Source organism: Phoenix dactylifera, chromosome 14 (genome assembly GCF_009389715.1).
Source record: "Phoenix dactylifera cultivar Barhee BC4 chromosome 14, palm_55x_up_171113_PBpolish2nd_filt_p, whole genome shotgun sequence".
Taxonomy (NCBI): domain Eukaryota; kingdom Viridiplantae; phylum Streptophyta; class Magnoliopsida; order Arecales; family Arecaceae; genus Phoenix; species Phoenix dactylifera.
Genome location: NC_052405.1, coordinates 7,845,127 through 7,867,930, shown reverse-complemented (window position 1 = coordinate 7,867,930; position 22,804 = coordinate 7,845,127). Strand labels below are relative to the sequence as shown.

Sequence of the window (22,804 nt, the reverse complement as noted above, 5' to 3'; positions counted from 1 at the left end):
CATTCTGTTTCTGCAAATCTTATTCATCATGCACTTGTCTCGATGATTGATCCACAAAAAATGAAATAAAATGATTGACATGATGCATGGCTACGTTAAACAGCACTCGCCGTGCAAGGGATGGAATAGACGTAGGAAATTGAAACAAGCAAAAGCACTTGTTGCACGATTTTATTTAGCATTTATAGAATAGACATAATAATTATGTCATTGCTGCCGCATTAGCATTATCCTATTGCAATGGATGTTATATAACAGAAATAATTGATGTTATTTGACTTTTTTTGCTGTTCAGTTAGTTTAACTATTATTATTGTAAAGATATGTGTTAATATGTGAATATGACAAACAAATAATTTCATATGCCAACTCACAAAGCTAAGACCGGCTGGCCAATTTCATGTCTATATTAGCAGAAAACGTATACTCATGGACTGCTTTATAATGTGATTATTTCATTGTGCAACCAATGAAGCCAAACCCATGATTATTTCATGGTGCAAGCCAAAAGTAGCCAAATAACCATTTTAAATGAAGAAAACATGAAAATGGAGGAGATATAATATTCTTATAAAGAACCAAAGCATCAGTTTCTTACGGAGGAAACACAGCCAAATGCCATGCATAATACATGGCATGAGAGACAGAAGACTAACTAGACCCTAATTCTCTTGACATCACTCTCTGGTACACTTGTATCATTCCCATTGCCCCTGATCGGATTTGCTGCTTCTTTTGTTACCTACATGAGAATCTTGGTATCCTCAATGATCTGTGATATAACCAAATCAACATAAAGATCTACAGAACAGTTACCGACGCAGTTCAGCAATGTAAAACATCACCGCTAGATAGAATTAAACATCAACAGAATTTGGGTCACATAAGTGTTTGATTTCTCTTTATTTGGATATAATTGAGAGCGATTAAGAATAATCGAACTTACAGTTTCATCAGGAACAACAGCGTATCTTTCAGATGGTGAAATCCAGACTTTGCCTGTCAGATGCAGGAAAGCAGCATGATTAATTCTGTTAGAAGATCTATAGTAAACATCCCAATCTATCAAGAATAAGTAGTACTATGTATCTCAACCTGTCAAATCCACTTTCGAGGATGCTAAATCCTTGCAACCTGACCCATCCGCACTTAAAACCTCGATCATCTTGGGAATGTTCCTTCAGGTTACCAACAGAAAGTGTCAATGTTACACTTTTCGTATGAAATTGTGGTTCTTAATTGATGTATCATAACTGATCAACTTTTAGTGTAAGTGATAAACTTTTCTACATGGCATTGTGGTTCTTAATTGATGCATCATAACTAACCAATCTTTTTCCATTTTCATAAAGAAACAATATTTAAGGCAGAGTAACAAGTGATGCAAGATGGCATCGCTTGTAAACAGATTAGAGTTAAAATCCTAGACATTGAACTTGCTAATCCAGCAGAACATGTCAGATGATATAATGTGTATATACTTACATAAGGAACATAGAAACAAATACAAGCATTGCCTTCGTCATTGGGCTTAGCTAAATTGTTCCCATTTTGCTACATATGTCCTATCCAGAGTCCAGGTTTCTGAAATAGCATTGTCAAAGCATGCAACACTAGCATGATGGGAATCTGCTTTGGTTTCATCTCTACTACCCCAATAAATAAAGCTCCTTATCTCATTGGCACCATCCTGGCCTATGCTATACATGATCAAACCAACATAAGAGATCTCTCCTCCATCTGTCCATTGATATTACTGCTGACCTTTCTCTTTGTTCCATCGTCTGCCATTTTAACTCTCAACTCCTGAGAATCCTCAATCTGTTATGCCCAAGCTCATGGAACCACTTCATCCCACTTTCAAATCCACAAATACAAAATGCATGTCTTAGTTCCCTTATAATTTTTAGAGTCCTTTCTGACAAAATATATATGTCTGCATCTTCATCTCTGTGATGCTCATACTCATAGGACCATTTCCTTGCCTCAATTTCTTAATCTATATAATAACGCCAAACTTTTTATTGTTTTATCAATATTTTCCCTGCAACGTTTAGCATATTTCCTAATGATTGCAGTTGCATCTCCACTTCATCCATCCAACTTGAGCTTAGCGTGGACATATCACTATTTCTTTATCCATGCTAGAATAGATATAGAATGCCCAAGTGATTTGCCCAAGGAAACTCTTCTCCCTTAGTTCCATTAAATCCTCAACTCCATGTAGATTGCTAGAAAAGTTGCACTGCATTCACTCTATCCTGATCCATCCATAATCTATTAAATGTTCATTCTACGATAGAGACCTCCAAACTAATTTCAACTTCTTTTTAACATGATTAATCAGAACTGCTAGAGTTGAGAGCATGCTCTCCTAGACATCACCAATTAGCACATTCTATAAAGCAAGCATGAAAAAAGGGGCTTCTGCCTTAACTCCCCAGTTTTTCAGAAGAATCCATGTTTTCACCTCTAAAAAGCATGCTTCTTATACTACTAATACACCATGCTCCAATATGATCTTCTCAACAAGCATCATTTGTTGGATTTCATCTTTGCCATTAGATTATCACCTAAATGATTTACCATCCTAGCATATATTTTTTTTTAAAAAAAAAATCTTCTAACTAGTTTTGATTTTTATTTTACTAAAGTGTGCTATGAGAAATTTGAAGCATACAAATCTACTTTAATTTCAGTAATGAAGACTATTTGGCATTTTACATCGCCATTTCAAATGTCAAATTCATTTACAAATAATAAATTTGGCATTCTGAATGCCAAATGCATCAGTGTGTGCAAATAACAAAATACAGTTGCTGACTTGTCTAGGCATTGACTCTTTCCAGAGCAGCTATATTAGCATGGTAGTCTCAATTCGTCAAAAGATTATTTTTCCCAAAGAACTTTTAAAGCAATACTTTATTCAGTGAGCGATAAAAAGGATCAAGTTGCAACTAACTAGTTATTGATTTTTCTTTAATGTCTTGGTTCAAAAACTATGCTAACATTTGAAATTCAGTGTGGCATTGCTCACTTGCAAATATGATCTTAGATCCTTAAAAAAAGGGCAGAGCTAAATTTAACACCAGCACTATCAAAAATGTCAGAAGTCCAACAGCATTATCATCTCTCAACCACCTACAAATAAAACCAGGATTTTAGTTATTACCAAATAATCAAAGGATAACACAACTCGAACCAGGATTTTTAATTATTACTAAATCATCGAAGTATAACACAACTCGCTATTTCAAAAGTTAAAACAGCTGCAAATGCAATTACCGGTCAAAAATATCTCCATGGCCAAGCTGTCCACTGGTACCCCTTCCCCATGAAAATACGTTTCTTTTTTCGGTAAGAGCAAGAGTGTGCCTCCATCCACATGAGATTTGGACAACTTTCTGTAGACAGGCCAGCAGAAAATAATTAGGAAATGTAGGAGTTTTAGTCTTGGATAACACACCCCAAGCTACAACCATAATTAATAATATTTAACCCAATTACTTGGGGCTGACTTTATTAATCTGTCTTCACTTTTATTTTTATTAAAGATTAATACAGCAAGCTATCACTGGAGAAATATTTCCAAGAACTCAATTTAACATCAAATGAAGATTAGACAAATCAGAGTTTTAAGAAATGACAATATACCTGTTCATCTGGAAATTTAACTTCTACTGGAGAGCAGTGATCAACATTATCACCCACACCAAGTTGTCCAAACTAAGCAAGAGAACATATGGGGACCATAAGTAGCAAATCAAAAGAGACTCTAAAGTTGTTATAATGGTCAGAGTATAAAGAATAAGCCGTAAAAAATTATATGCATCAGTGGTCATTTACAAAGAAGTGAGAAGCCTGGACTCCAACTATCCTGTGCTTTTGACACTTTTTGACTCATTTTACTTGCCCATGCGTCATGTAACAGAATTACTATATGTGATGTTAATACTTGTGCATATGAAATGGGACATAGGCAAACATGTGCTATCAATATATGAAATTTTGAATTAGCTAATCAAAGCTCCAGTATTGCATTTTGGTGTAGTATAACTAATATATAGGTTGCGGAACTAGAGGCTGCAAATCTTGTCATACCTGGCTACACCAAAGCACAGAACCACTCATAAATGATTCAGCTTTGGGGTAATAAAGAATGGATTCAGAATTCAGAGTAATGCAGAAAATTCACCAAATTTCTGAAGACTTCATGGGGCAAAATCAGGAAATGCTAAGAGTGAAACATGTAAATTTTGATTTTTTCCTGCTGACGACTGCATTGAGGTCCATAAATTAGTTGACGATGTATAGTGCTTAATATTTGAAAAAAGCTATTTTCATTTTTTAAACAGGTATAAATCCTGGCAAGAAAATTGTTTCTAAGATTCAAAGATCGTTCATCTAGGTTTTGTTACTAAAAAATCTTGCATTTGTTTGATAAGGCGACTAGAATGAATTTTAAAATCTCTACAGTAAAAATCAAGGGAGGTTACATAAATATCTCAGTATGGAAAATAATTGAGCACCTATTTTAAGTACTCCAACCAGGGTCCGTGAAACCGTCCCGAACCGGACGGTTCTGATCGTACCAAACCGTCCCAACGGTGGACCGGAATGGTTCCGGCAACGGAAACGAAACCCATTGCCGGAGGGAGAGAAGGAGAAGGAAAGAGAGGCAAAGACAGAGCAGGCGGAGGATAGAGGGAGAGAGAAGGAGGGTGGCAGAGGCCAGCAGAGGGCCGTCGGAGGCTAGCGCCTGAGCAAGAGGCAGAGGCCGCGGCTAGGTCCCCTGCTTCGAATCTTCTCTCTCCCTCCCTCTCTCCCTTTTCTCTCTCTCTCTCTCTCTCTCTCTCTCTCTTCCTCTATCCTGTTCACCTTCTCTCCTGCCTCCTCTACTGTGTCAGTATATACCCGGCACGGCATGACATGGGCCCATACCAACCTGCGCCACCGGGCAACCGGTCCGGTGCCCGATACCAGCACAGCAAACCATGACTCCAACAAACAAAAATGGCCTTGTTTCCTGCTTGAGTGATTGAAAATGAAACAATGAACAAGTTATTGGCTCAGTGACCATAAAGCATGCAGGGATACAATCATCTACCTGCTAATAATTATTAACTCCATCTGTATTTTATAAAACAAAAGAAGTAGAAGATTGGCTTTGTTGGAGGACCTAAGCAACTGTCTTTCTGAACCAATAGTTCTTAATAACTAGTTTGATTTAACTTACATATCTGGCATCTTAGGAGTAGAAATAAGCGCAAGTTCAATCATAAGTATCAAGCTAGTTGAAATAAACAAGCTATGACCTCAACATCAAGAAATATTGCTTACTACTTTCTAATATCTATTAAGCTCCACACTATTCATTCTAAAGGTTTTCAGACCTGCATATACATTCATTTCACAAGAAACAGCCAGGAAAATAAAGAATAACATATGGACTAGATAATCAACGACTACATAACTGATTAGTTACAAAAGAGGAACAAGATTGAGAAATAAGAGAACCTTATTCCATCCCCATCCGTAAAGCCTTCCATCTGATGTGAGTGCCATCGTATGTCTCCATCCACCTGATATCTAAAGACAAACAAATAAAACCACCAATTATTCAGAATTGTGCTAAATTCACTCCAAAATTGATGTTCCATATAGTTTATAACTAAGAAATGAAAACAACTCAGATTAATACTTTCTTCTTCTTTATACCATATTTAGTATAGAACACGAACAATAATAAGTCTAACTGACAAATATGATAATGAATTAGAAATGAACACGAAATACTAAAATATATGAGAAATCAATCTGGCATTTTAATATATCAAATGAAAGACAAGCTTTCCCATTTTTTGACAGATTACTAGGTATCAAGAACTTCAGCAAATGATTAATTCTGGTCAAAAAATGCATTGGCTAGATCTTTAGTGATATAACCATAACCGTGAACTGAGACAGATCACAAGCTGGTGCTAATATGAAAAATGAAACTAATGACATGAATACAATCTTCCTCTTACCGATCAACATATCCGTTCTTATGAAGAATGAAAACTAAGACAAAACAAATTCATCAGCTTCTAGAAAAATAATAGAATGAGAGAGGTACTTGCAAGTTGCAACAAGTATAAGCACTTATTGGCTATTAATTTTCCACACTCCACAAATTCCCAGCATCTAGAGACAAGATTAACAATGTTTTTATTGAATTCTAAATATTCTTTCTAAAGAATATATTTCATTATAGAGACGATAAATGCTAAGCAAAAAGGTTGCGCTTACGTAGAAAGAAACGAGAGTTTTCACTCTCAACAGTTGCACATAAAAAAGTTGGCTTTAATCCATTAACATTTTACAGCTTCATAGATAAACTGGCAAGCATCAACAGAGAAGCCTTGTGGGGCATGCTGAATGAGCATCGTGTAGCAATAATTGGTCAGGGTGGTTAGAGCAGTGTTACAGACTTACAGGCTTAGTATGGACGTGAATGAGTTATGGAATAAGGGTTCAATGACTAGTGGATCAAAAACATTGTAAGTATATGCAGTTTTAATGGAATTTGATGTCAATGAAACAAGATACATCTTGTTTTGAAGAATAAATAATGAAGGGACTGAAAAACTTGATATTCCATAAATTTTGTAAGTGGCCTTATGAATTTCGCCATTGTCTGATATAATTTTATTATATGGAAGGCACATAGGTTGTAGACTCTAATCATCCTTAAAATAATATTGACTTAGGGCAATAGCTTGCTCTAGAAGACTCACTGAGCTGACTATGTCTTGAAGAATGTCAAGTTTCAAGAAGATATTCTTCATGTAAGCATTTACCACTTAAAAGTATCACCTTTAAAAAACTTAAGAGAGCCCGATAATTCGTGTTAAGGAATTTATTCTCCTTGCACCATAATTGCAATTACCAAAGTGTCAGAAAGCATTAAAAGTAATGGAATATAGGTATAAACAAACAAGAAATACGATGAAAAGCAAGTATAAAGACCAGTATGTTGTAGAGGACAAGAAAGCAATTGAAGGTGAAATTTGTAACAGGTTTGCTCCTTTTAAAGTATCTAGTTACAGGTAATTGACAGCTTACGACTTGACATGAAAGGTTAACTTTACAAGAATCATATTGCAAAAAGTAAGAAAATCTGCAATCCAACTCCTGGCTTGGTGGGTCTAAGTTACTGGTCTTTCCCCTTATTGGATTCAAAAGTCATGGACGAGCAAAGCATGAACTTTCCCCATGACATCCATTCCCTTGCTCAACACCTATAGAATGTGAAATGCCAATAGTAGACTAAAAATCTTCGTTGTGTGTAAACAAGGGTTCCCTTCCTCTAAAACAAGTGTACAAAAGGTTTTTAACATCTTTACAAGTAACTGAAATATTTAATTTTAATTGGGATAAAAAAAAAGATTGAAGAATCACTCTAAATTAATATGTTAATTAGAACCTGAGAAATGCAGCTATCTTTTAATGCCTCCAACTGATGCGGAATAAGGTGATCCTCAAAGTCTCCATGCCCTAGTTGACCATATTTGCTCCATCCAAATGTGTATAAGTTCCCAGAGGCAGACGCAGCTATGGTATGACGCCACCCACATGCGACAAGCACCATTTTCTGTCCCTAGATACATAAGATAAATGAAGCCAAAAACATCGGTAACCTCAGAAATCAGCAGGCACAAGAAATTGACATAAAATGATGATGGTGTGACACTAGATTCAAATTTCAAAAAATATTGCTAATATAATTTGCCACAGCCATTTGTATATACGATAAGAGAAGCCAAAGCATTTTACAATATGTTATTTTTTCTCACTCTCTTAGAATATTGACTCAAATAGTCATTCAATTGCACAGCCCACAACCAGATCTCTCAGGCCAGGATTATGCAATCAGAAGCTTAGCCATTCATATAACATATGAATACGAAATATTAATAGAATTTTAAGTTTGTGTTCAAGCATCATGATCATATGTCAAAGTACAAAAGCTCCAGGCTTCCAGCATTTGTGAAGGAACTTGTCTTATTACAACAAATACGTTATTATATAAAATCCAAAATAAAAATAAATTAGCTAATGGATGGTTTGCCATTTTCACTTTTATAGTAAGAATCTTGTATGTGTTTATAAAAGTAGACAAGCTTTGTGATTTTCTTCAGTCAAGAAACAAAAAAGAAAAGGAAACATAATCCCACTTTGGTTCTTTACCATAACCATACAAACAAATCTTTTACCATCTCTAAAAATGGAGGTATATATCTACACGAATATAAAAGCGGTATTATTGAACCATACGAAACAACAAGCGATGAAACCAAAAACACTTTTTTTCTTCAAATCCAAAAGGTAGCACAAATACAGAGGCACAAAAGGTAGCAGAAAGGTATTCTTAGAGGAAAACTATATGTCACAGATGGTCTTCGAGACGAGAGGAGGGTGAGCTTTGAAAGGGTCCAAAATTAATGCTTGTACTACAAAGGTATTCTACAGGAAAACTATATGTCAGATAAGATCTTCAAGACAAGAGGAGGGTAGACTTAATGTTTGTACTAAATATGCTTTTTCAAAATTTGTTTTGACTTGGTGAAGAAGAGGTTCTGGATTTTGAGGCTTAGATGGTGCATGCCCAAGTAATTGAATAGGTAATTTAATGGTGCATTGCAAAGTATTTGAATCTAGATAATTTGTAGCAGATGATTCTCCCTCCCTTTCTCTTAGAGAGAGAGGGGGGGAGGGAGGGAGGGAGATTTTAAATCATATCTTGTAGCATAGTCAGTTTCATGATTCCGCCATAAATATAAATGCAGTCAAGAAACAATAGAGAATTACAGTTACCAACTAGAGCCCCAAAAGGGGAAAATCATCACAGAGTTCCTTACCCTAGCAATAAATTTAACTTGATAGTGTCCAGAAAAATGGGTTGCACATATTCCAGGGAGATCCATTTGAATAAAAAAAATTATATATGAAAAATTCTTAAACAGTAGGCAAAGAAACCTGACGTAAAATAATTGGGTGCAAGCATAATTAGCATCAGATCAAACATAAGACCTTCAAGTCTGAACAAGGATAAGTAAAATAAAACTCAATGCATGATTAAAACTCTGAAGTAGTAATATGAATCCAGTGCATAAAATATTAAAGAAAAAAAAGCATACCTCTATAGCAGAAACTTTCTCTGGGACTAACCGATCATTACGGTCACCTAAACCCAAATTTCCATACCGGCCCCATCCCCAACCATAGAGCTCACCATCTTCAGTAACTGCAGCAGTATGTTCAGCACCTGCTGCAACCATTTTGACAGCAATTCCCTAGCAATAACCCAAGGATGGATACTCAAATGCATATAAACCATTTCAAAGGAGTACTTCCACCTCAAAAATGCAATTAAAATGATATGCACCAGATGTCATTCAATGTTTAGAAAAAAAAAAATTACACTTCATCCCATTAAAAAAAAGAAAAAAGAAAAAAAAAGAACTATCAGTTATCAGGCTGATTATGGCTTGTTCTATCTTCATCCTTTTATACAGCGCTGACTATTTCATTATAAACAGAGGAAGAAATGTAGATCTTCTTAAGAAGTAGGAAAATCATCAGAACATGGAGTTGATATGAACGCCCACAAAGAAGAGAACAAAAAGTTTCTCGGTTCTAACAACTTGCAGGAGTTATGTGGAACCATCTTTAAATACAGAAAATATTCCCAAAAAAGTAAGAGAAGCCATGTTGGAAGTGAAAAATATGAGGGCTCACATGGAAATAGTGGGTCAAAATATACAAGATCCAGTAGCATCTGATCAAGTCAGCAGCATTCAAATCAAGCTGTAGGAACTAAATAAAAATATGACAAATAATTTTTCAACCAATATGCAAAAACGAACATTTTCTTGTTATATCAATACAGTCGGCATCTCAAACCCAGAATTAAACATAAAAGCCACATAACTAGTAATGATTTGAGAGACAGAGATTCAACTAAACAAATGTTAGGGCTGACATTTTTTGAGAAGGGCTTTGCTTCATTTCCTACAGTCAAACTTATCCAAGAGCTTAGTACAGAAACTAGGTTACTATCATCTTTATCTATTTGAAGTTATAATCATTAATTGATTATATACTCATAATTTCACAGAGAGATGATTTATCTAGGCAATCATGTCAAACAAATAGACAGTTATAGGACACATTTCATATCATAAATCAAGTCATTAGGACACAAGTAATATCCTTCATGATATGCATTCTGAGCAAGGAATTAGGAAAGATGTATAGCCTATTTTACCTGAAAGGCTTGAATCTTTTGAGGTACAAGAGAATCTTCAGTGGTTCCAAGACCCAGTTGCCCATTTTGGTTCCGCCCCCAACTTCAACAAATAATTATAACAAAAATATGCAAATTTAGTGGAGTATAACACATTAAAGAATTTAGTCAACAAAATCCTTCCAAGAATCTAACACAATCCGAGGGATCAAGGACAATAATTCTATTTTCTGTTAGTTATCCCTTCACAGAAAATTAAGTAGAAGAAAATGAACACTAGATCATTCATTAAACATGAGTCACAATATACTAAAAAGGACAAAAAGAGACTTCTTAAATTAGGATGGTTCTTTGAGTTATTAATGTTCAATGTCACATCAAAATGAAATCAAGGTTTGGCTAAGATCATCTAATATGACATAACATATAAATACAAACACGTACATTGAAACATGTTTATGATGCAAAAGATCCTCCATCATGTAATTGTTAGTATTAAAAAAAGACGTGCTCTTGAAATTTTTCAATTTGTAGCATTGTTGACTACAGATTTAATTGTCTGTAGCATTGTGTTTGTCCCAAAATGTTGGGAGCAGCTTGTAGTTGTGGATCAAGAGTATAGCGCACAAAAACTGCAATTAGCAACGAAAGATATTAAAAAGACTGCGACAACATAATAAACTTGATACAGACCTTTGCACCACCCCATCCACAGTCACAGCCAAACAATGGCTATCACCACAAGCAATCTGTTTAATTTTTAATCCTTGTAATGCTTTGATTGGTTGTGGAGTAAAGACATCACTAGAATTTCCATGCCCTAACCTTCCAAAATCACCCCTGCATGTACAAGAAGAGTGCAAATACTAAGAAAAACATTCATACAAGTTTTGCATTATAGATAATTTTAGCAATGCCCCTTGGGATCAAACTGGAAGCTTTGTTCTCAGAAAAACACAAATTTAAAACTGAATAAACGGGGCACCGATAATTTGGTTTCTCAACTTCATATTAATCATATTATCTACTCATCTTCACTGCATGATCAGCTATTAATCTCATTTGACAATTGGTTATAGAAGTTATATTGACAGTTACAATTTGAACTTTTTCCAAGTACATGGTAAAAATGAACAATAGTCTAACGAAAAATAGCCCATAACTTTAAACATCTAGTAAAATGTGCATTTCAGGATCACTAGATAGTAATCATAATTTATCATGGTCAATTAGGACCACTAATTACTTTCCATGGGTTCTCAGTAAACCTCCAAAATTTTGTAAATACTTCTAAATATATGCTACGAAGCCTCCAACTTAAGTATATAAAAGTGATTGAGCAGCATAGAGAGGAGATAACATCCTAGGCTCCTAGCAAGCTAATATGAAAATTGGGAGCATGGAGAAATAGTTATATACATCTGATGGAGGTTAAAGAGGCTCAAATGAATTAGCAAAGATCAAAAGGTACCTATCATCCATTTGCTGGATGACGATTTGTTTATTATTGCCAGGTGAATAGCTGCGGATATAGATGTTTTGCATGCATGTTCTAACTGAGCAAATGAATCACAATATTACTCAAACATCTACCATTTTATAAAACAAATCAAGTAAGCATGTCCTCAGCATATGTAAACAATGAAAAAGTTGATCCGCTTTCTATATTTGACCAGCAGCCAATATGTATAGGACGCCATTCAACAAGTATACAAAACTCGTGAAATTTAACATGGCGAGTGAAATGTAAAGAAATTTTCAAATCAACCCGAAATGTGCAACAGCAAGTAATGACAATTTTATAAACTGGCAACCCATAACAGAAATTGAACATACCATCCCCAGCTGTAAACTTGCAATTCTGATTCAGAATATGCTGTTGTATGATCAGCTCCACAAGTAACAGACACAAAGCCTGGGTTATTCAATGCACTTAATAGTGTCGGAAGATGTCGATCTTCAGCATCTCCATGGCCCAACTGTCCATCTTCACCCCTTCCCCAAGAGCAGACCACATTGTCAGCTGTTACATACCAGTTCACCAGCTAAGAATCTTGTAACTGATGCCACGATATGTGGCGTACTTCCAAGTCAGCAAAAAAAGAACTACCAACAATATGCAGGTGATAGCCCAAATAAACAGTAAGGAAACAGTTATAGAACTTACCGGCTATTCAAACAGATGATAACAATAAGAGAAAGAAAACTCTCCAAAATAGCTGTATCCATATTGAAAGGAATGCTTTGTTCCCAACGAGTTGGCCACACAAGTGAAAACTTCAAATTCCAAAAGCCCATACAAGTTTTTTTTTGAGGGAAATATTGGGCTTATGCCCAACCAGAAAACCCATACAAGTTAAATTTTAGATATTTAAAAGATATATATAGATCTGTAAAGAATATCTTTCTATGAACAACTAGCTAAGCAAAATTATATAGCAAAAATCATGTTATGAAATTTTGGACCTTGCAAGGACATATATGACACACATATAAAAAATACATAGGCACATGCATACTATGTGTATGTGTGTATGTATGTGTGTGCACATGCGTATGTGTCTATGTACGTAAGTAGGTTTATACATCTGTATGCGTATATAAATATGCGTATGTGTCTACGTACATAAGTACGTTTGTACATCTACATGCGTATATAAATACATATACATAATCAAATACATAAAGATACACATTAAAATGCATATGTACATATGTATTTATGTATGTATGTACATGTATGCATATAGCATTTAATCATAGATAGATATTAACATGACACGCAGCAGAACAGAGCATATTAAATATGGTTACTGCAGAAGATTCAAAATCAGAAATTTAGCATGGAACATTATGTGTAGAAGATTTCAAGCCAATTTCAACAGTGCGAATTGCACAAGTTGTAAAAGAAAATTAGATCTCTTTTACCGAATCTCAACCAGAGTGTTTACTTAAATGGTTGAAAAGGGCCTCTTTTCTTCGAGCTAGCACAATCCAGCCAAGTGCCCTCAGCCCAAGTGGCTTAATTTTTCCTCGATACAATTGAAGACTGATGATAAAATTTGTCAAGGAGAAACTCGAATCAACAGCGTAATACAATATGCGGCCACTTTTTGTCTAATTTGCTAACAACATGAAGCTTCTCTCCACCAAGTATGCAACGAAGTTTCAAGTGTCGCGTAAACTAAGAAGCCTCATGCAAGCTTCATGGGGTTGTTCACTCGGATCAAGGTAAAGTCAAAAGACAGTTTCACAACTGGCTCTCTTATCTAGTATTCACGCTTCATATAAATCGGGTGCTGCGATCCTGGCCAAGACTAGTCCGAAACCTCGAGGAAGCCCTAGCTGTAGTAAAAAAAACTCGAGAATTTTAAAACCCTCATGAAGCAAAGGTAAAACAGGGAATTCAAGAAGCCGGACAAGCAGGCATCTGGGCATATCTAGACCGACAATTCTTGCGCAGTCATCTTCTTGAGGGAAAGAAAAAAGAAAAACACACACACACACACGCTAGTTCCAGAGGAATTTAAAGAATATATATACACACACAAGAACGATAGAATTAATACTAATCGAGCTGAAGAAACGGGTTACTCGGCAAAATGCAGCACATAAAGCTCTCTGATCCACTTCCAAGAAGAAACTCATAGCTTTTCAAGCAACCCTAAGATGAGGGAAACAAAAGAAAGAAAGAAAAGAAGAGAAGAGAGAAGAAATTTGTACTGACAGAGAAGCGCGACGGAGTGGCTGGCTCCGGCGGAGATCAGAACGACCTCGATAGGAGCCGGTGCCGGTGCCGGTGCGGTCATGTCATCGCCGGCGCCTTCTTCTGCCATATCCACCACGACGCCCGAAGATATTCGGGTTGCCGAGAAAGGAGCAGAGGAGTTCGGGTTGGGGAATGGGAGGAAATATCTCAAGAAAGAGAGAAATATATTGAGCACGGATCCTGGGTGGTTGGGTTACGAGAAGGGGAGGGAAGTAGCAGAGCTTCAGGGTTTGCCGGTGGAGACGGCCGGGCGTAGAAAAGAACAGAAGAAGAGACGGATTTGAAGGCCTCCGCATTGAATGAGGGCGGGGGGTGGCCAACCATATTCGTACCTCTCGGTCGCTCTCGCTCTCCCTCCACCTCTTCCCAACCACACCTTAACGCAGAGTCTCGTCCTTTTCCGCATCTTCCCCATTCCGGGCGGAGATCCTGTCACCGGTCCCCGGTGAGAACATCCTCAGCGTCGACACGCGGTGCTGAATTTTTTTTTTTTTTTTGAAAACGATGTGTAATAATTTATGTTACGCTCACTCCAAATTCCAAAATGAGCATGTCGACCATAACCAGTAAACTGGGTCGTTTCTAGTGGCTTTTGTATTTTTTTGAAAAAAAATTTGGGATGGATGGACAAGTTTTATATATATATATATATATATATATATAAAAGTCGAAGAGACATAAACATCTAATATGAATATATCCTATAGTAGAAGAAGATTTAGAGGAGACGGTATAGTCTCATGCTTGCGTCAAAGAGTACCGGAGCAGCAGAAATTTTCACACGGCATTCTATAGTGACTCTAGATCCACTAAATCACTATGGTAGAGTCGTCTTCAAACTAAATACAATCCCCCCCAAAATGATTCTAGCATAGATAATACTCTTCTAGACTGCCCTCAACTTCGCATTAGAAACAGTGACATCAAAAGTACGGCTACCATCAGTCGCTAGCAATCTAAAGTCAGAGCCTCTGATCACAAATCTGACTCCAATTTTGAATAAATTATATATATTATTATATATGTATACATGTATATGTATGTGTGTGTATGATTGTTATATTTTTGTATAGACTGGGATCCTCTACCGTTAAGTGGGGAGAGTCCGTCTTCCGGTCAGGATCATTGGTGATTCACAACATCATCATCAGACAGAATCTATTAGAATATACGAACTGTTGTTGGATCCCATTCCATCCGTACGGCAACAATTATAAATGGCTGTGATTGAAAGACATATCCTCTTCAATCCTAGTCAAGATAGAATAGAAATCCATACTTTCTTGCCTCAAACTTCAGCCTTGGATGAATGATATAAAGAGCCCTTACTAATAAAGTCCTAATTATGACTTCTTCTTTGTATAGGCCGTTTATATATATATATATATATATATATATATATATATATATATATATATATATATATATATATATATATATAATAAAAATCTATTTTTACAGATAGAAAAATGTATCCCCACGTAAAAAGTGTATCTTATAGTTTCAAAGTAAATTAACTGACAATGGACGTGTGAGAGTAAGCAGTAATAGCTACAGATGCATCAAATAAATACTCTCATTTTTTAACTAGCATGTTATTTGAAGAAAAGTAATGTGATTAAAATTTTCTGTTTAATAAGAAAATTATTTATTTGGGTAAGAAAATTGGAAATATAATGAATGGGATGGACAGGAGGAAGGCTCAACAAATTGGGTGGCACGAGGGATTTTTCCGCTTGAAGCCTCCACACGACATGATGTCAAGACACAGGAATCCACCTCAAGGTGACGGGACCCGGCCAGTCCCCTTCTTCCTCCCCTGTTTTTCTCCCCCATCGTGAGGTTATTCCACATTAAGGTCATTCAAATCCATTTATTGTGGGGTCCGGGTTCAATTAAACTTTGAACGCGATGCCTCACGGCGTGGAAAGGCTCACAGCCTGCAATCCCCGCCTGTAAGTCGTACATGGGCTCACCTCACCCACCATAGTCTTAGAGCCTTCTTCTTCTTCTTCTTCTTCTTCTTCTTTTTCTTCTTCTTCTTCTTCTTCTTCTTTTTTTTTTTTTTTTTTGACGGGTCTTCATACAATGCGCGTATGAATACATCCAAAAAAATCAAAAAATACAAATGCGCGTATGAATACATCCAAGAAAATCAAAAAATATAAGCTCGCGGAGTGCTAGTGACAGTTCCCCTCTTCTGACCACAGGGCGTATCCTGAGTGGTAGGCCGCGTAAGCAGCCACCGAGTCAGCCGTCCCGTTGGCCTATCTGAATACATGCGTGGCCTCGAATGCCACATCATCCCTTACCATCATCCCAATATCCCGGATCAGGGGATGGTCTGTGCTCTCACCACTCGAACCCCTCCAAATCCACCCAATGACCGTAGCCGAATCGCCCTCTAGGATGATCGAGCCAGCCTGCAGCACCTGCCGCGCATGGCGAAGTTAGAGCCTTCCTTCCATGATCAAATGTAGTAACATAATTGGAACAAAGGTTAATTAGCAGACCCATGTAAAAGTGATCATCCATCAAAAGATAAATATATCTTCTTTCATCTCCTACATCTCATTATCCTACAGTGGCAATAGACATGAATCAAACTTGATTAAGTCGATTCCTTTACTGCAAGGAAGTCGTATGCTTCACTCTGCAATAGCTTCGAAGCATGGCCGTGTATTAATACAAGGTGCAGGTCATGAGGTAGAGTTGTCAATTATGGAAATAACACTCCAATCGAGCATGCTTTGGTAGATTTTTTGAGGCCCATGGATGTGAACCTAAAGTTTAGAATTGTCTCTATGATAGCCTTGTAGGGCTCGACTACTTGAAGGACAAGAGTGGGAAAAAAAAATGCAACAAGGAAAATGTATGGTCTAGGATTTCGGTGCACATGAATTTGCGTAGATTGACAAATTCATATCTAACCATGACTCGAGCTGATTTAGACCTAAATAACAACAATAACAGTTAATAAGGAAGGCAGAATCCATTAACATAGACCTGGTTTCAGATGCTAGTGATTCATCAAAGTTAGGATTGAATCAGTCCTGCTTTCATGCCCATTTTGTAGCCTATTAATTTATTAACAAAATCTAGGCTTAATTTTTTTATCAGGCTTAATTGCCTAGAAGATCTAAGGCCTACTTAAGATAATTATATACTTAACAAAAAGTCCAGTCACCATCTAACCTAAAGGATGTCCGAGGCCAGAATTGGCAGGAACCTTGCTACATGGATCTTGTGACAGCGACATTGTAAAACTAAATGTGAACTTGCTTCACTATTGTTACACCTTTGGTATATAAGAAAATATAAAATATATAAATAAATATATCTCATCCTATAAGCTTAAGCTTTTAGGACAATTGGTAATTTTAATATGGTATCAAAGCAGAGGCCTTGAGTTCGAACCCCCAAACCGGGTCCACTGCTTAGTCTGCTTTGTCTCAACCAGATGTCCAAAGATCAGACCTAACCTTGATTCTTTGATGGTAGCAAGATGACAAGGTAGGCTGCTGTGAGACCTCCCAGATGAATCAAACACTCCTTCTCACCTTACCGATATTAGAACTGTCAAGGAAAAAGTTTGGTGATTATTAATTAATAATTCGAATGCATGAATGTTTTTTATTAAGCCAGAATGATTCATTCCCTGAAAATCCAAGCTGTGATTCACTTTAGTCTCCTTTGTTTCAAGTAACATATTGACGGTGCAGGGGAAGAAACTGCATTCTTAATTTCTTTAAGGTTTGCAAAGAAATTAATTTCTTTAAACTTTTGGACAGAAAAAAATTACAACGTATCACCGGTATGGAGCTTCCGAATTGTTCCTTCTATATTTATGCTGTTTAGTCTGTGAGGCAGAGCAATAACATAGCTGTAAATTGGTTAACTTATCTGATCAATGTTTCTAAATTACTTAAGCAATTAATGTGAATAAATTACTCGACCAACTACACATATTAAAGCATATCTCCCCAATCCCCACTAACAAAAAAAAACAGACACACCAATGGGGGACAACAATTTTAAGATCTAAGTTTCCATCAAATATCGAATACGACAGGCAACATTTGGGTTGTCTTTTTCTAGAGATAAAGGATGGATGGGGCCTTGCCCATAAGTATTGATGCCATTATAGATAAGGCTGCAACTTTAAATCTGACCCGACCTATTGGCTATTTTGGAAAAGCTATGAGGCTGGGTCGGATCCTAAAATTAGACCCATTCTATTTTCAAGGTCGGGGTTGGGTTTATTGAATTTAGACCTGATCCGATCCATTTGAAATTTGAGTAATTTTGGATTTTCAATTCTACGACCTGACTCGAATCTATAAAATTATTTCAGCCTATAGAAGTGCAAACAAGTTCTGAAGCCATGGATGAGTTGATCTGAATCAGACTCGGACCGAATCTGAATTTTTTGGATTGGGTCCGAGTTATATATGGACCCAACCCAAATAACCCGTTGGGTCAAAAATTGTAGCGGTGGATCCGACCTGATTTTCTATTAAATTAGGTTTGAGTCCATATTAGAACCCGAACAAAGAATCGGGCTGGGTCGGAGACACTCAAATCACCCAACCCAACCTATTTGCACCCGTAATTACACATGAAGAACGAACATCCCCACCCGAAATCAGGTATCAAACATGTCTTTTAAATTGCACATGAAGACATACTGCGTGTGAAAAATTTTCAAAGATCAGATGCATTTTCTTGAAGAGTTGAAATATTCCATCCGCAGCGCTCAACCTAAATGGTAAACAGTTGACAACCACCACCACCAGCCGAGGATAACTGGAAAAGGTTGGTGGTAATTTAAAATGGAAAGTTTAATAAAGGCTATTTCTCCAATATATCTTTAAATCCGCAAGCAGCGAGCCTTAACCGGTGAGCCCATCATCATCTTTGCAGCACCGGCAAATATAATTCAAGAGATTTACATAACATTATTTTGTTACATTATCTAGAACTGCAACTGTACATGGAAATCAGTAATAGATCCGAGGTTGACATTTAGGAGGAGGAGAAAGAAGTATATATCAAGGGAGAAATCAAGGCGCCATTGGCAAACCTAAGTTCAACTGCAGAACTTTCCATTCTTCCACCCAGAGAGTGTAACTCGAACGTGGAGCCAGCACGTCTATGGAGACCTCTTTCCTTTCGACCATTTGCTTCGCGTAACACTCGAATCCTTTCAAGCTCTCCAAAAGTTGTGGCAGTTTTGCAGGGTCGCTCTCAGTCCCAGCGTCCTCCAGCCATTCTTTCGCCATCTCGACCTTCGCCCAGAAGCACGAGTCCTGCGTCAATCCTGCGAACTTGCTCCTCTTGGCATTATCTCCCTCGCGAGAATCTTTCTTCCTGTCTCTCCACCACCCTTCGAAGACTTGATGCCTCCTCTCCCTCCCATGAATCAAGTAGTGGCCATTCTTCTTGTGCTTCTGGACCCTGTAGTACTCCGCGATGTCTAATGGTTCGACGAGGAGCCTGTAGAAGTGAGCTGCGTTGACCCACTTGCCTCGCCTGTTGAAGTCATGAGGCAGTTGATTGCTTTGGAGCATGTCGATGAGATCGTCCCAGAACTGGGCTAGCCGATGGCGATTCATGTTCGTCCTGGAGTCTTTCTTGGGGGCCTTCCTGAGCTTGAAGGAGTCGTAGTAGCCCATGTCGTCATCGCAGGAGGCCTTGTACCATTCAATCTGGGCACGCCATGGCGTTATCTTGGCCAGCTTCATTGCTAGACCGGCGCTGTTCAAATTCGGATTGCGTCCCATTCTCTTCGACATCTTCAAGCATTCACGTGCCTCCTTCGTAGCTCCCATGTCCTGTCGATCCTCTCAGAAAGAAATGGATGACAAATTAATTCTCCTCTTCTTTCTTTCATCGGTCTAGCATTCAAAGTACTCCATTCAATTTGAGTTAGGCAAGATATCAGTACCGAATCAAAACGGTATAGTATGACATAGATTGAAGAATTAGAATATTAGACTACCTGGATTCCGATCCCAGATGCCTCGAGTGCCAGCGAAATTCCTGCACAAAAACTAGACTCCGGCGCCTCTTCAATGGCAATTCTCTTCTTTAGCAGCAGGTTTTCGAGTATTTTCACGAGAACATCGCCATACGAGAGATGCTCCTCCTCAATGCTAGAGCTTGCGGACCCTGTGATGAATGTGGAGTAGAGCATTCGTACCACGAGGAGTGGATCATCGAAGCAGACAACCCCTTCCCCCGAGCACAACGCATAGTTCCCGAATGGCCAATATGAGCTCCTTCGCTGAGCTGCATCAGATATCTCTTGCTCGACTGCTGCTGCTGCTGCTGCATCGATGTGCCTTGAGATAAGTATGTGCAAGTGTGCCTCCTCTTGATCGGACAACACTGATGCAGGCCTTGCAACCTGAGGACGCTGCAGCAGGAGTTGCCATGGCTGCAGTAAATGGGTCACTAACTGAGGAGGGAGCAGGTTGAGTGGGCAAAAGAGGAGCCTCGGTACAACGTCGCGCCGAGTAACGACATGGCAGAAGTTACCACACCATCTCTCCCTCTGAACAGCTCGAGATAGAGCTTCATTTCCGAGCAACGGACTTCCGAATGTGATGCAGAGAAGAGTAGAAGGTGATGGATAAGTAGAGCTGGATGATGAGCAAAGGAAGTGAAGGGCAGCGAGAGAAGCGAGGGTGCCTCCGATGGAGTGGCCTGTGAATATAGCTGCCTTGTTTTTGATCTCTCTTGCCAGCATCTAACCATGTTGAGAAGAAGGTTACATTTTAGACCAACTATATGAATACTTTGTTATCAGGTTCCGTGAGTTGCAGGGATAGATGCTGATGCTGTTTTATGTATATATATATATATATATATATATATATATATGGTTCAAGAATGGTTTTAGTGTTGGAACTTAAATTTGGGCTTACAATCAAAGAACAAAGGGGCTCATAGCCGTAGAGTGTAGGCAATATCTTCATCAACCAATGTGGATTGATGTATGGAATTTATGATGGCAGATGCAAAAGAGCTGAACCTGAACCTGAAGTAGAAATTCTCAGCCAAGTGATCAAATAGGGCTGCTGCCTTGGGCTTTTGAATCACACAGTAGTAGTTAAATGTCTTCATCTGGGCAGACTGCAATGTTTGTCTAAGATATTGATCACAATGGAAGAGTAGGTATGGGTCTAAAATTCCGTGGGTCCTGTGAAGTAAAGATCACATGCTTTGAGAAATGTGGAGCAGAACAGAGACCAAACCTATTCAAAGTCTTACCCATAGAAACTTTTTGAGAGGGAGACTCCGTATGGATGCAACTCTTACTCAAACGAAGTACAAAAAATACGAAGTTTTTTTTCCTTTATAGAACAAACACATATCTTAATTAAAGCGATAAAGATCAAATATGTGTATCAAAGTGCTTCTCTGATTGCTCAGACATCTATGTTTAACCGAGGAACAATTAAATCTCATTTCGTTCTTTCCTTTAGATCCTCTTTTGCTTGTAGAAGATTCTAACCCTGAATACGAAGAAGCGAAAGAAGCTTTTCCTTCATATGCTCTATAAGACTTAATTACTACGCCTTTTTTTTCAAGTGGCAGGTCAGAATGAAGCTGGTGAAATCTTTGACCCCAAGGTGGGGATGCCTTGTGAACTCCTGCACTTGTGGCTGGAGCATTTGTTTGACCCAAGCTACAAATTATCATTGAACTTGACTGAAAATTAAATTAGGACTTCTCTTTCACTTATCTTACAGCACGGAATTTATTGATATTGATGAGATTTAGAAGTATGTGAAAAATTTCCAATTTCATCTTCTTCTCAATGTATTTCTGATAATGATGAATTTTGGATCCCTTAATATGTAACTGCACTCTCCCCATTTTGGTGTTGATAGATGTTGGTGTGTCAAGTACATCCTTAATATAAGTTATTACTTTGTATGAACTTTCAATTTTACCTCATATATCATCACATTTTCGCAAATATTTGTCCTCAAACTTTGAAATGGTAGATAGATGACTAAAAAAAAAAATTGTTTTAGAGCGATATGGATGGCAGATCAGACATCCACATGGGAGGAGCCTTTAGGCGTGCCTCCAAATTAAATCTTGACCAAGATACACCTAGGGCTGTTAATGAGCCGAGCTGCTCGGGCTCGGCTCGGGCTCGACTCGTTAGTCAAACGAGCCCGAGCCCGAGCCCAATATGAGGCTCGTTTACACCCGAGCTCGAGCCCGAGCAGCTCACGAGCCCAAACGAGCTCTAGTCTCCTACTGAAAAATCTTATTTCAGCACCATAATTCATAAAAATCGGACCACATAAAGAAAAATAGCTTGTTATCGAGCCCGAGCCCGAACTCGAGCCCGATTACGAGCCCGAGCTCGGTCTCGTTCTGGAGCTCGTAATTGAAACGAGCTTTACGAGCTCAAGCCCGAGCCTTTGCTTTGCCAAGCAAGCCCGAGCTCGAGCCCAATATAGAGCTCGTTACCGAGCCCGAGCCCAAGCTTCTGTGAAACGAGCCGAGCCGAGCTCTCTCAGGCTTGGGCTCGGTTCGGCTCGTTAACAGCCCTAGATACACCCATGGAACATGTGTCATCATTTTCTTTCTTACGCAAGTCATTACCATGCAGGAGTCATTGCCGTGCAGGACTAGCCATTCCCACTAAACGCCATTAGAGATATATAACAAAAAAAAAAAAAGAAAACAAAGAGAGAGAGAAGTAAAAGTGGGCATGCCGA

At 38.0% G+C, this 22,804-nt stretch overlaps 2 protein-coding genes across 5 annotated transcripts in view; both read right to left on the bottom strand.

Moving 5' to 3' along the window:
* Window positions 1-409: 409 nt before the first annotated feature.
* LOC103701367 (ultraviolet-B receptor UVR8) lies at window positions 410-14,412 on the bottom strand. Of its 4 annotated transcripts, XR_005514790.1 has the most exons (13): window positions 14,019-14,412; window positions 12,128-12,314; window positions 10,985-11,131; window positions 10,313-10,394; window positions 9,183-9,338; window positions 7,469-7,642; window positions 5,518-5,589; window positions 3,655-3,726; window positions 3,286-3,404; window positions 3,038-3,141; window positions 1,096-1,178; window positions 947-999; window positions 410-742 (listed from the first exon to the last, which is right to left on the bottom strand). XR_005514790.1 is itself a non-coding variant. In XM_039133516.1 (12 exons), exons 1-12 carry the CDS (start codon window positions 14,125-14,127, stop codon window positions 656-658), a joined length of 1,335 nt encoding a protein of 444 aa, XP_038989444.1. In that variant the 5' UTR covers window positions 14,128-14,411; the 3' UTR covers window positions 410-655. The 4 variants fall into 4 exon arrangements, 3 of the variants coding, with proteins under 3 accessions (XP_038989444.1, XP_038989445.1, XP_038989443.1); XM_039133516.1 differs by lacking the exon at window positions 3,038-3,141 and having other exon boundaries at window positions 7,469-7,636; window positions 14,019-14,411; XM_039133517.1 differs by lacking the exon at window positions 3,038-3,141 and having other exon boundaries at window positions 410-772; window positions 14,019-14,409.
* A 4,536-nt stretch (window positions 14,413-18,948) lies between these two features.
* The window catches only part of LOC103701366 (lipase-like PAD4), a 7,425-nt gene continuing 3,569 nt past the window's right edge, over window positions 18,949-22,804 (bottom strand). The window contains exons 4-5 of the mRNA XM_008783406.4: window positions 20,062-20,811; window positions 18,949-19,894 (exon numbers count right to left, since the gene is read on the bottom strand). Coding sequence (XP_008781628.3) covers window positions 19,124-19,894; window positions 20,062-20,811 — 1,521 coding nt within the window. The 3' untranslated portion in view covers window positions 18,949-19,123. The remainder of the gene's footprint in view (window positions 19,895-20,061; window positions 20,812-22,804) is intronic.